This window comes from Bactrocera neohumeralis, chromosome 6 (genome assembly GCF_024586455.1).
Source record: "Bactrocera neohumeralis isolate Rockhampton chromosome 6, APGP_CSIRO_Bneo_wtdbg2-racon-allhic-juicebox.fasta_v2, whole genome shotgun sequence".
Lineage (NCBI taxonomy): Eukaryota > Metazoa > Arthropoda > Insecta > Diptera > Tephritidae > Bactrocera > Bactrocera neohumeralis.
Genome location: NC_065923.1, coordinates 19140467 through 19153711, shown reverse-complemented (window position 1 = coordinate 19153711; position 13245 = coordinate 19140467). Strand labels below are relative to the sequence as shown.

The following is a 13245-nucleotide window of genomic DNA, read 5'->3' as shown; positions in this document are numbered from 1 at the left end:
ACATAAAAATAAAAACAAAAAACAAGTTTTGATTTCTTAAAACGTATAAAATATTTATTTGACAAAATCGGTTACAAACGAGTGCTTCTCATAGTATTTACTACACAGTAGTCACCGAAAACTTTGTAAAATTACAAAAGGAAAAAAATACAAAGAATTCATCTTTAATTTTTTATAAAAATACTGAAACATTAAATGTTTAAGTGGTGGAATAGCTTTCAGTCGACTTATGCTAAATGGATTACAACGGCCAGAAATCTTGACAATGAATTGTATGATTTTTTATATAGTGCTTTTGTAACGCAACTTCTTCTGCACATATACATTCACTCATTTTCCAGACTTCTTTTCGTTATTCTCTTTCGCCTTGCCATCGCTGTTTGTTTCCTCCGGTGCCTTTACGCTCAAATGAGCCGGCCCTGTCTGTTGTATCTGTACGATGCGTTCGTTCGCTTTAATAGCCTTACTTGGTGGTGGTGGTGCTTTGACTGTTAGTACACCATCCGATGAAATTGTTGACACTACATCTTTTGGATCGTAGTCTTTCGGCAGTGTATATTTGCGTATGAAATGTCGCTGTATCATGCCATGGTCATCTTCACGTTCCTCATGTTTACCCTCCACAATCACCGTCTTGTCCACGGTTTTAACGGTCAATTCGTTGGGCTTAAACTGTGATACATCCATGCACACTTGGAAGCCATCTTTGCCGACAGTGGGTATTAACGATGAACATTCAGCCGTATCCTTGCCCAAACGTGCGGCACGACGCGCCAACACTTGTGCACGATCGTATGGATAATGGCGACGACGTGGCTGTAGCATTAACGAATGGCCATGACGCGTCGGTCGAAAAATTTCCATTGGATGTATACCGAAACCGAAATCATCATCCCAGTAATGCTCCAAATCTCTATAATCGGTATCGAGTTCACGAGCCAAGTTTGCTAGTAGTGGAACAATTGCCATTTTTCTTTGAATTTATTATGTATTTCTTTACACTAGAACAAAAATATTAATATGCAAAATTTTTTGAATTTAACACAAAAGTTAAAAGCTTTTTGGTGTTCACTTCGCTTTGCTGTGCGCAAATTTACTCTCTGAATTTTTATTTTCAACTGAGGGGAACGAGGAACTGTTGCTGCTTTTATACCCGCTGACGAAGAAAAGAGCGCATTGTTCAGGGCACCGGCGAAAATTCTCCAGTTTTCTATACATTTCTACATTTTTCCAATTGTGTGCGTCAACCAAATTTCTTTGAGCACCGAAGCAAATCTCTTTGCAATTGTATACTGAGCGTATATGATAAGCTTGCTGCTGACGAAAGAGCGCAATTGGATATTATGTGAGTGTAAAAGAGAAAATGTTACTCGTGCTCTCATTTTCAGCGATTTACCTTTCAAATCTCTTTGCAAACATATTTGCCGGCTTTTTATTAAACAAATTATTTTTAAAATTATTGTCGATGTACATATGTACATATGTATGTATGGAAGTGTAAAAAAAAAAAGTACAACAGCGTGTAGTTATGTAGTTATATATAAAAATACATAAAAACATAAATAATCTAATTGTAGAGTACACACAATTTTATTTTCTTCCAAAACTAATCAATAGCCATGATTTTACCAGAATGTACTAGAAAGCAGGAATAAATATGTACATACATACTTATGTATCTTCAGAAGTGTCAACTGATGGAAAATGTTAATAAAGTGTAAAAATATATCAGCTGTTTGTTGTTTACAAATCTAAGTTAGAACTTTGTCATCATAAAATAAAAAGGAAAGACGAGGGTTTAAGAGATTTTCAAAAATTTTATTGTTTTGCATATACGTATGTACATATAAATATACATACATATGTATAACGAATATGTAAGTATGTGTTTATACATAAGTATGTATGTATGTCTATATGCAGTTAATCCGCCAAATAGTTTCAGAGATATTTACATACATACATACATACATACATATGTACATACATACTTATTAGCAGTGTAAGAATTTGGTGTTTTTCTTGAAACGTTGTTTTTAGAGTCGGTGAGTATATGTATGTAAGTATATATGTAAACAATTTAAACAGCTTTAAATAGGCTATTTCTTTCCTTCCGAAAAGAGTTTCTCAGCTTTGAATTTAAGAGAAGCACCGGAATCTATGTAGATGCAATCAAACACTCTTATATACATACATACATTTAATGAACTTTTTTTATTTCAATTTGGCGGTACAAACATTTCAGCAAAGAAAGATACATACAATATGCGAATTTGTGCTTTTGGTCACGTACGCACAAAGTTAACCCCGGAATGAATCCAAAAGTACTTCCATTAGACAACTGGGCCTGGAGAACCAATTATGTATAGCTGTACGCATAATGTATAAATGGAGTTCTGATTGCTGATGGTTTTTTTATGTTGTAGATAATATTACATACATATGTACATACATACATACATATGTATGTATATTCATCACAGAACATTCTAGGTAGAAATTTTTTATATTACAATAACTCAATTATCAATTTTATTCCCAAATCTTGTTGAGAGCTTTTCGCGCGCCAATATACATATGTACATATGTATATATGTATGTATACACATAAATAAAATTGCAAACAGTCACTTATCCAATAATACATATGTATGTACATACATTCATAAGTATGTACATATACTTATATGACCTGGTTCAGTTGGACTTGAAAGCGACTTTAATGAGAAATAGGCGAGGTTGTTAACCGATTTCAGACAGTGGCAAAGGGAGGTTATGCGCCAAACCAAACCAAATTGGATCCAAAACAATTGAGATGTTTGTCAGAAATGAGGTTTTATCTAACAGTGACCACAGTCACATCTAAAGAGTATATTGAATTATTCATATCGTCAAGTTTCATTTACTTAGAAAATACATTAAAAAATCCGGGGAAAGAGGCTCAAGAATGAATCAACCACGTTATTTCAGATCTTCAAATGGTTCCGAGCTCTTCAGTACGTCAGAGTCTGTAATTAGACAGAATTCTCTACTTAAAATTTGTTTATCATCTTAAGGGGGTATTCTGGTCTAGAAGCATGAATTTCAGGTAATTTTTAAAGTGTCGTAAAAAAAGGCAATTAATATTTTTGCTATCCATTTTTTTATTAGTTATTTTTAATTTTAGAAGAGTACAGAAAAAAATTAAAAAAACTAAAAAAAGTAAAAAATTTCAAAAATTATGAGCTGACGAAGTGGGGGGTCTCTAAAAATTTCCACGTGACCATACCCATGATTTCAACCCTCCTAGTTATCTGAAACCAAAAAAAAAGCTTATTAATCTAGAATGAGGTCGCAATGGCCGGAACTACGGAAAAGTGGGAAAATTTTTTTTCACAAAATGGCGACTGCCTGAAAAAAAAGGTTTTTGGATCACTTTTTCTGACTATTTCGAATTTTTTTAAAATAATAAAAATAATCATTTGGGTATGGGGCTAGTTCCAACCATAGACAAGCCTATAAAGAAGACTCTATAAAAATTTCAAGTAAATCGGTCCAGTAGAACCTGAGAAATCGTGGGTATCGTTCCGAAAAAGTCAGTTTTGAGAAACACGCGTTTAAAGTTTCGCGTAAAGTCTTTTGTTCAATTAGTTCCGGCCGAACCAGTTTGGATGCCGGGTCGGAAAAATGCCTATATCTCCGAAAATAATTTGAATTTTGAAAAATGCTCTTGTACACATATTCTGGAATAGTTAAACTATGAAAATATAAAAAAATTTCGATTTTTTTAAATTTCTAGACCAGAATACCCCCTTAACCCAACTCAGACCGCTTTTACATCGTATTATTTGTAAAATGTCATACACACATACATACATGTTAACAGACTGAGATACTAGTAATGACACAAACCTAAATTGGAGGATTAAAATATAACATATTTCGTCAAAATAGAGTTACCGTAAGCTCAGAGTTACTATGTCACCAAGAGAGATCCAAGTTTTGGTGAAACTGGTCAAAATATTACAACTCCAATAAGGAGTTATTTTTCTGCAGATACTTAGCACATACTCGAATATTCCCTGACTTCAAAATTTCTTCAAAATTCACACAAAATTTTAACTCAGAAATTATATTAACTTTTTTCTGGACCAAAAAGCAGTTGCTGTCAAATGCAATCACTCCACCCTAATACTTATTCATCTGTCGGTATATGGCAAGTCCAAAAATTCGACCTTACCTAAACAACATTTGTATAGATATACCAAGAGATATACATATGTATGGTACAATCTGAATTGCTACCCATATGTACACATAACTTTCCAGCATAATTGAGCACAGTCACAAATCACCAACGAAAGTAAATAAAAGAAACAAATAAAGAAAACAAAATATTTTTTTGCTTTGAATAATAATTTATTTTCAAAATTAAATTTTTGACAGACTTTTCTTCTCCTAGGAATTAATTAACACTTATAAATACTGAACACAAAATCGTGTGAAATATGAAAATAGTGAGTGAATTAGTTATCAATGCTTCACTTTTAAGCCTTTGGCTTCTCTTCTTGTGTAGTTTCTTTGGGATTCTCCTTCACATTCAAATGTGCTGGTCCAGTTTGTTGAATTTGGATCACACGCTCGTTGGACTTATCCTCGATGGCTGGCTTCGGCGCATGTACAGTTAAGACACCATCCGAAGACAACGTGGAAACCACTTTATCGGCCTCGAATCCTTTTGGCAAAGCATAGCGACGAACAAAGTGACGTGCGATGTAACCATGATCATCTTCACGCTCCTCGTGTTTACCCTCGACCACGATGTGATCATCAACCACTTTCACAGTCAACTCACTGGGCTTGAACTGCTGTACATCCATACTGGCTTGGAAGCCATCTTTTCCAATAGTGGCTAGTGGTAAATCTTTATCCAATTTGCGCAAACGACCACTTTGAGAAGTTGTGATTGCAGGCCACTGAGTGTAGAACACCGGTTCGTAGAATGGCGTTAAGCGGCTCAAATCATCAGCCAAGCTCAAGATCAATGGTAGAGACGACATTTTTACTCTTGTATTTAGTTTATTCACTTCACAGTAATATTTAAAATTTAAAAACAGGTTTTTTCGCTTTGTTTTTAGTAAAAGATTTGTTTGAAGTTTTTTGTGCGCTTGTTCAACGCTTTGTTATTGCTTGTTGTTTGAAATTCAACTATGCCGGCAGTCGCAAATGCCGGTGTATTTATATTCACAGCTGGCGGAGCAAGCATTCCGACGTGCTGAGAGACTACAGCGACGTTATCACAGTATGTACATACTTACGTGTCTCTACTCTCTCACTTGACGAATATGCGCTCTTTGATGTACACAGTTTGTTTGGCCAGAACTTTCGAACTTTTTCAAGAAATTTCTATAAAAACACAAAAGGTTAAAGCACAGAATTTGATGAGTTGTTTTACCCAAACGTTAGCCGGCAACACACCTTTCTCACCTTTCTTTACTCACGTACATATGTATATTTGTACAAATGTATATTGTTTACATACATATGTATATACAAAGCTACAAATTTGCGCACAGTTAGTTAGTGGGACAAATGATGCAAAAATATATAAATATTTTGGACTTTGTTATTGTAAAATAAGCATTCGAGAGACACCAATATATCCGTACTTATCTTAATCAAATTATGAGTCATAATTTAAATATGAACTTTGAATAATGTATGTAAGTAGATGTTTTTAAACAATGCGTATTTCTAATTTCCAGAATTTACTCAAAAGTTCCCTCACTGTATGATTGATAGAAGTATCACTAGCATTCCGGACTGTTAATGGCAAAGGGAAATTATGTACTTATATTGACTCTTCCGAGAAGTGTGAATAATTTTCCGGAAGAATTTATCAATCAAATTTCGTTCGCAAAAATTGTCATTAACTTTAGCCAGTAGCAAATTAGAGGAGAATAAGAAATTATGAACACACGTGCACACATACTTACATATGTATGTACTTTTATTTGCATGGGTACCAACAGAATGAAAAGTCGCCAACATTAGACGAAAGCAAAATTACTAAAAAAATAGTTTTTATATTACATTTTGTTTACCTCATATCGCTCATTTGCTGCAAGACCGGCATAAGTCAAAAAAATCGATTTGCCAGAAAACGCGTTAAAAGTTTTCAACTGACTCCAACCTTACACGGAAAACAGGAATCATATTCTTTTCTCAAGCGGAGCATATAAGAGGTATTCATATGAATTTTTCACTCAACATGAAGTATGATATAACGAACAATTCTGCATCATTAACTCAAAAATCACGTTTTTTGATTTATGCCGGTCTTGCAGCAAATGAGCGATATGTACATATGTACATATATTTTGTCTGTCAATTAACTATGACGCTTTGACAATGACAAAAGTCGAGCAAATTACTACATTTCATACATTGTGACAAAAAAGCACCCGGAAATCATACATATATGTATGTAGTTAAATTCCTCCGGGTAAATGATATTTCAAAAAAATGTATTTTGCTAAGTTGGTAGGACTGTCCTTAATTACCATGCCAAATAAGAGCGTGATCTGTCAACCGGTTTATGTACAGCAGCTGCTTAAGTCGGTACACCTCAGCAGTGCGTTGCGATTTTTACAATGATACAAAAATATCGAAGAAAGAATTTGTATAAAATTTTGTATTTCTAACAAAATTTCGTGTACGGAATCATTCCGAGTGTTGGGAAATGCTTACGGGGATTCAGTCTTATCAAAAACAAAAGCCTACAATTTGTACAAAGTCTTCAAAGACGGTCGCGAGACCGTTGAAGAAAATATTAAAAAAGTAAAGTATAAGGCACTTGAACGTTTTAGAAAAATGGCAAGAGAGCTCGATATCTCTCGCGAGTCCGTTCGAATGATTTCGATGGATATTTTGGGAACGTGTTCTTGCTGTTCTTTTCGTGTCATAAATGCCGATGGGACATGGGTTATGAGTTTGACCGAATTTAAAGCCAAAAAGGCTATGAATACCATTAATCAACCATTGTATTTACCAGATTTGGCTACGTGTGATTTTTTCTTGTTCACTAAACTGAAATTGTCGCTCCGTGTAACCCGTTTTCAGTCGATGGAAGAGATAAAACAAAATTCGTTGAAGGAGCTGAAGGCCTTCCCAAAAAGTGCTTATGCTCATGTGTTTCGAGGCTGGAAAAATCGTTGGCAGAAGTGTATTACATCTGTTGGGGATTGCTTATAAGGCGACAAAATAAATATTGATGAATAACTAAATACATTGCGTTTCATTTACATTTTTGTTGCAATACTCTCATTTGTAGCTTGTTAAAGTTTTCTGATAAAATTTGACAACTTCTGGAAAGTTTTTGAGAAAGAAACACAATTAAGCAAAAAAGAAAGGGATTTCAACTTTAATTTTGTAAATTTTTTACATTTATTTAGAACTAAATTACTACAAATTTGAAACTCTGTTAATTACCAGTTAATTTGCCATTCTAAACATAATTGTTTGACACATATGTACATACATAAGTATGTATATGCGTTTACCCTTACAGTTGTTAAGCATCACTCCAGAGAATTCTATCACCCCTGTTACGCATCTATAATAGTGCGAGTCTTGTTGCCGTTCGTCAACAGAATGCTAAATTGTGCTTTACGAGAGAATTTTGTCTACCTATTGCAGACAACTACGTACTTACATATGTTTATTGTAGAATACTATCATAATGGTAATTACAAATGCCCAGAACAGGAAATTAAACAAGAGCATTGGTCTACTACTGTGCCCAAAAAATAAGGTGACATTGTATTTATTTTGAAAATTCTTTATTTATTCTTCCAAATCAATTTCATGCACTTAAAAGTAATCCCCTCCCGATGCAATGCACTTATGCCAACGGATTTCCCAATCTTTGAAACACTGGTTGTAGTCACTTTCCGAGATGGCCTTCAGTTCCGTCTTCGCTGCGGCTTGAATCTCCTCTATCGTATAAAAACGGTGTCCCCGGAGCGGTCTTTTGAGCTTGGTGAACAGCCAGAAGTCGCACGGCGCCAGATCAGGTGAATACGGTGGTTGCGGAACGATATGGGTTGAGTTTTTGGCGAAATGATCACGAATTACGAGGGCAGTATGGGATGGTGCATTATCGTGGTATAAAAACCAAGAATTGTCTGTCCACAATTCCGGCCTTTTTAGGTGGATAGCGTTACGAAAAACGAAGCATAACGTTCAAATAATATTCATTGTTGACTGTTTGACCGGTTGGAAGGAATTCATAATGCACAACACCACGATAATAGAAGAAAACAGTCAACATGACCTTGATTTTTGAGCGACTTTGGCGCGATTTTTTTGGTCTCGGCTCTCTTAAGGCACGATATTCGCTCGATTGATCGGTTGTTTCGGGGTCGTAAGCATAGATCCAAGTCTCATCGCCAGTTATAATGCGTTTAATGACACCCTGGTAGTCGGAAAGCATCGTTTCACACACTTCAACGCGACGCTTTTTTTCCAAAAAATTCAATGTTTTCGGTACCAGTCGGAATTTTACGCGCTTGAGGCCTAAAACATCCTTCAAAATGGTATTGGCTGAGCCTTTCGATATGCCAACTTCATTAGCAAGGTCTCTAATTGTTAGTCGACGGTTTTTCAACACCAAATATTTGATTTGTTGAACGTGAGCTTCGTCGGTTGAGGTTGATTGTCGCCCTGGACGCTCTTCGTCTTCGACACGTTCACGGCCGGCTTGGAACTCACTATACCACTCGTAAACATTTTTTTAGACATAGCCTCATCACCAAAGGCAACGTATCCGCAGCAGAAAATTGATTCCGTAAAGAAAATTTAATGCAAATTCTTTGCTCAACAAATTTCGACATCGCAAAAAACGAAAAACTCACTTTTAGCAGCTCACAAAACGACACGTATCTCAAACACGAAAGAATATTTTGACATGAAATTTGACATAAATGTGACTGACAGTACTACCAACCTAAAAAAAAATAGTTCTCCAAATCCTTTGACGCGCGCAGTTTAAATTCAAATGTTTTTTGGGCACAGTAGGACATTATTTGACGAATTATAGAGTTTCAATACATTGAATAATTTTAAAGGAGGTGAGTTCAAAAAATTACGGGAGTTTTTGGGTTTTTTTAATATTTATTTATTCAAAATAGTCGCAATCGTTGAACCACTTCTCAGACTCAACTTATGGGAATGCCTTTAGCCTTTTTACCAATTTTCATTTATCTTCAAAAACGACGGCCCCTTTTAAGGTGCTTTTAATTTTTAGCAATAAATTTGCCAATAATCAAAAAAAATAATCAAATTGAAAAACTGAGTCAACGCACTTATAAATTATTTTAATTCTACTAAACGTAATAATTATAAATTCAAATGAGCGTCATTGTTTTCCATTTATTTTTGTTTCATTTTACGATTTCAATGCAAGCATAACGACTACCATAATCCACTAGCCTACTGCAACAGTATTCTAAAGGTATGGAATAATAAATGTGAACTTTATTGTGTCTTTATCGGACTCAGTCTGTGAGTCGCGAGTTCAAAACTTCATTTCTCAAAAACTTTTTCTTTCCATTCTAAATTGTCACACAAGTATAGCCGATTTACACAAATACAATAAATAAAAATTTCAGAGAGAAATCTTAAATATACAAGAAATATGTATGTTGTTGTATTTATTTACTAAAGAATTATTACATGAGGTAGTTTTTTTCTGACAGATTTCAGCAAAAAAGAATAACTCGAAATTTACTTATACTTATAGCAGTCTTTTTGAATTTGCTTATTTTCGAGAATTATTCCATTTTTCTTTTGCCTTGGCTATAAGCAATGGATCAGCTGGTTGCGATATTTCCGAATTATTTCGAATTCCCTATAAGAGAAAGCATGTAACAATACAATTAAAATTCAAGTTCTTCGGCGCCATGAACAGTTTTCTCCGGTTAGTATTGAAGGAGCTTTTGTCTCATTGAAACAAAAGACTTAAGCAACAAACTCGATTTATTTGTTTCTAAATTTTTAAACAATTATATTTTTTCTCATAGTTTCAATAAAAGTAGAAAAGGTCTAGTGAATTCCAGAACTACATATGAACTATAGGAATTAAAAAAATCGACCAGCGTAGGGAATGTTTAACGAAAAAATATCATAATCATCCCCTAATTGAAACTAGTATTTTGTCAGAGTTTGTTAGAAAGTACGAGAATATGAAAAATGAGAGTGCAATTCAGAGAGAATATGTATCTCTCTTCTTCTTTATAAGAAATTACAAGATTTTGTACGCGATGTTGTTGGTTAGTTCTGGAAAAGCTAATTTGTTCAGTTAATACAAATATTTATTGTCGCCTTCAAAATAGACTCCTGATCGAATGCAAATTTACCATACATACGCTTATTATAAACATGGGCTAGGATTGCCTTCTGAGCTTTTTGCGAATATTAGCTTTCGGTTTAGGCTCATTTTTGGAGCAGCTTAGATGTCATATTCATAAATTTAGCCTCCTCACCAGTAATAATTCATTTGACGAATGTAGGGAACGAAGCTATGATGTTAAGCGTCTCTTTTGGAACTTCTGCTCGATGTCGTTTTTGCAAAAGACTCAGGTTGTTGTTGTTGTTGTAGCGGCATAAAACATTCATATACTAAGTGTTGGCTAAGGTGGTTCTTATTCACGATATAATCTCAACTAAAACAAATATACAAGGTGCGTTCCAAAGTAAACAGGACTTTAAAAAACAGAACAAATGGTTTCTTCAGCAAAATTAATTTATTTTATTCAAAATAGTCTCCTTCTGCGTCAATACAGCTTTTTGCAAGGTCCAAAAGTATGTCGAATGAGTGTTTTAGTTCGTTGGCCGGTATGGCTGCCAGTATGCCGGTGCAGGCCTTTTGAATGGCCTCTATGTCTGCATAACGCTTTCCTTTCATGGGCAAATGCATTTTGCCGAAAAGGAAGAAGTCGCACGGTGCCCTATCAGGTGAATACGGGGAGTGGTTAATGGTTAAAATGTGGTTTTTGGTCAAATAATCGTCGTTCTAATGTTGGATTCTGAATCGAGTTGAATTCAATTTTTGATCGTCAGTCAATTTGTGCGGAACAAACCCTGCACACACCTTTCGTAAGCTCAAATGTTCGGTGAAAATGCGATAAATCGATGTTTTGGAGATGTTCAATTCCATTTCCATGAATTTCAATGATGATTTCTGCTGATTTTTGATGAATTCACGCAGAGTTTCGATGGAATTTCCGGTGATCACGGATATTGATTGGCCCACATGTTGATCGTCATTTATGTCCTCACGACCACTTTAAAAACGTTGTAACCACTCGTGCACTCTGCTACGGGATATGCAATCATCGCCATAAACTTGTTTCATCAATTGAAACGTTTCGGTAAAAGTTTTACTAATTTTAAAACAAAATTGAATGTTGGCTCTTTGTTCGAAGCTCATTTTCGCACCGATAACACAAACATACTGACACTTAAAACCCAATAACTTCACGCAACTAATTGAAATTTTTCAACAAAAAGTCTTTATACTAAAGGTAAACAGCTTGGCTTATTAAATACGTTATAATTAATTATTTTAGGAAGTGTACTTATGAATCAAAGTAAAGAAAAACAAATAACCAATAATATAAGTCAAAGTGCTGATCCAAAAAAAGAAATGTATTTTTCCCTATGTGAAAGAGAGAGAGAGAGAAATTAAATTTTTTTACAAATTATCATGTAATGAGCAAACGTGTTTCTTTACCAGAATACCAGTCAGTGATTTCATATTGAAAAAAGCTTTATAAATGCTCACTTTGCATAAGGCTTCGACTCCAAAACCCACCGACAGTCGGAACTTCAACGTATACTTAACCTTATACGGTTTAAGTCTATTAAAAATCAAAAATAGGTCGATCAGCACTTTCCATCAAAGCTTCCTCTCCTTAGCGAAACTCAAGTCAAGACCTCAGAAATTCAAAGCTAAGACTTTTGTTTTCCGCTGCCACACATTTTTATAAGAATCAATGAAAGACATTTCTAAGTTTCAAATTATTTAGTCAAATTTATTTACAAACTTAAATTATAAACAGACTTTTCTTCTCTTAATAAATTAATCAGGAACTGTAACTTTATAGCTTGGACTTTTCTTCTTTGGTAGTTTCCTCAGAATTGTCCTTTACATTCAAATGAGCTGGTCCAGTTTGTTGAATTTGGATCACACGTTCGTTGGACTTATCTTCGATGGCAGGCTTTGGTACACTAACTGTTAACACGCCATCCGAAGACAGTGTGGAAACCACTTTATCGGCCTGAAATCCTTTTGGCAAAGCATAGCGACGAACAAAGTGTCGTGCAATGTAACCATGATCATCTTCACGCTCCTCATGTTTACCCTCGACCACGATGTGATCATCGACCACTTTCACACTCAACTCACTGGGCTTGAATTGCTGTACATCCATACTGGCTTGGAAGCCATCTTTTCCCACAGTTGCTACGGGTAAATCTTTATCCAATTTGCGCAAGCGGCCTCCGGGTGAGGTGGTAACGGCGGGCCAACGAGTGTAGAACACTGGTTCGTAGAATGGTGTCAAGCGGCTCAAATCATCAGCCAAGCTCAAGATCAATGGTAGAGATGACATTTTTTCTTTTGTATTTAGCTTATTCACTTTACAGTAATAGAAAAATTTAAAAGCAGTTCTTTCACTTTGTTTTTAGTAAAAAATTTATTTTAGATTTTGTTTGAAGTTTTTGTGCGCTTGTTCAACGCTTTGTTATTGCTTGTTGTTTGAAAATCAACTATGCCGCTAATCGCGAGTGCCGGTGTATTTATACCTACATACAGCTGGCGGAGCAACCATTCCGTCGTGCCGAGAGATAACAGCGACGTCATCAAAGTATGTACGTGTCTCTACTCTCTCACTTGACGAATGCGCGCTCTTTGATGCAGCTTGTTTGGCCAGAACTTTCGATTTCAAGAAATTTCGATAAGCATAGCTGAAAGGTTAAAGCCCAACAGAGTTTTATTTAGCTACATGAATGTTAGCGGACAAACACTATATTTATCTGCTAATAATAATTAATGTACATATGTACGCATACATATGTATGTACTATATGCAAGTGTAGATATATACTTATGTACCTAGTACAACCTTATTGTATGCATACAAGGGATAGGTCATTTAGATAAGTACTATTTGAGTGAGCATTTACATATGTATTTATTATTAA

General features: G+C 35.0%; 3 protein-coding genes and 1 long non-coding RNA gene across 4 annotated transcripts in view; 1 reads left to right on the top strand and 3 right to left on the bottom strand.

Annotated features, from left to right (window-relative positions):
• Positions 1–26: 26 nt before the first annotated feature.
• Positions 27–1114, bottom strand: LOC126760976 (heat shock protein 27-like). Its single transcript, XM_050476827.1, has one exon. It carries the CDS (start codon positions 967–969, stop codon positions 331–333), a length of 639 nt encoding a protein of 212 aa, XP_050332784.1. The 5' UTR covers positions 970–1114; the 3' UTR covers positions 27–330.
• Positions 1115–4376: 3262 nt separating this feature from the next.
• The window catches only part of LOC126760985 (heat shock protein 23-like), a 450653-nt gene continuing 441784 nt past the window's right edge, over positions 4377–13245 (bottom strand). The window contains exon 2 of the mRNA XM_050476839.1: positions 4377–5072. Coding sequence (XP_050332796.1) covers positions 4527–5039 — 513 coding nt within the window. The 5' untranslated portion in view covers positions 5040–5072 and the 3' untranslated portion in view covers positions 4377–4526. The remainder of the gene's footprint in view (positions 5073–13245) is intronic.
• LOC126760996 (uncharacterized) lies at positions 5034–12793 on the top strand. The gene is made up of 2 exons (XR_007667280.1): positions 5034–5134; positions 12760–12793. It is a non-coding gene; the product is annotated as an uncharacterized LOC126760996 (long non-coding RNA).
• On the bottom strand, positions 12046–12723 carry LOC126760988 (heat shock protein 23-like). Its single transcript, XM_050476842.1, has one exon. The coding sequence runs from the start codon at positions 12651–12653 to the stop codon at positions 12141–12143; it is 513 nt and encodes a 170-aa protein (XP_050332799.1). The 5' UTR covers positions 12654–12723; the 3' UTR covers positions 12046–12140.

Bases quoted from the DNA above. Each gene is read 5' to 3' on its own strand.
- LOC126760988 (XM_050476842.1), bottom strand. From the start codon at position 12,653: ATGTCATCTCTACCATTGATCTTGAGCTTGGCTGATGATTTGAGCCGC.
- LOC126760976 (XM_050476827.1), bottom strand. From the start codon at position 969: ATGGCAATTGTTCCACTACTAGCAAACTTGGCTCGTGAACTCGATACC.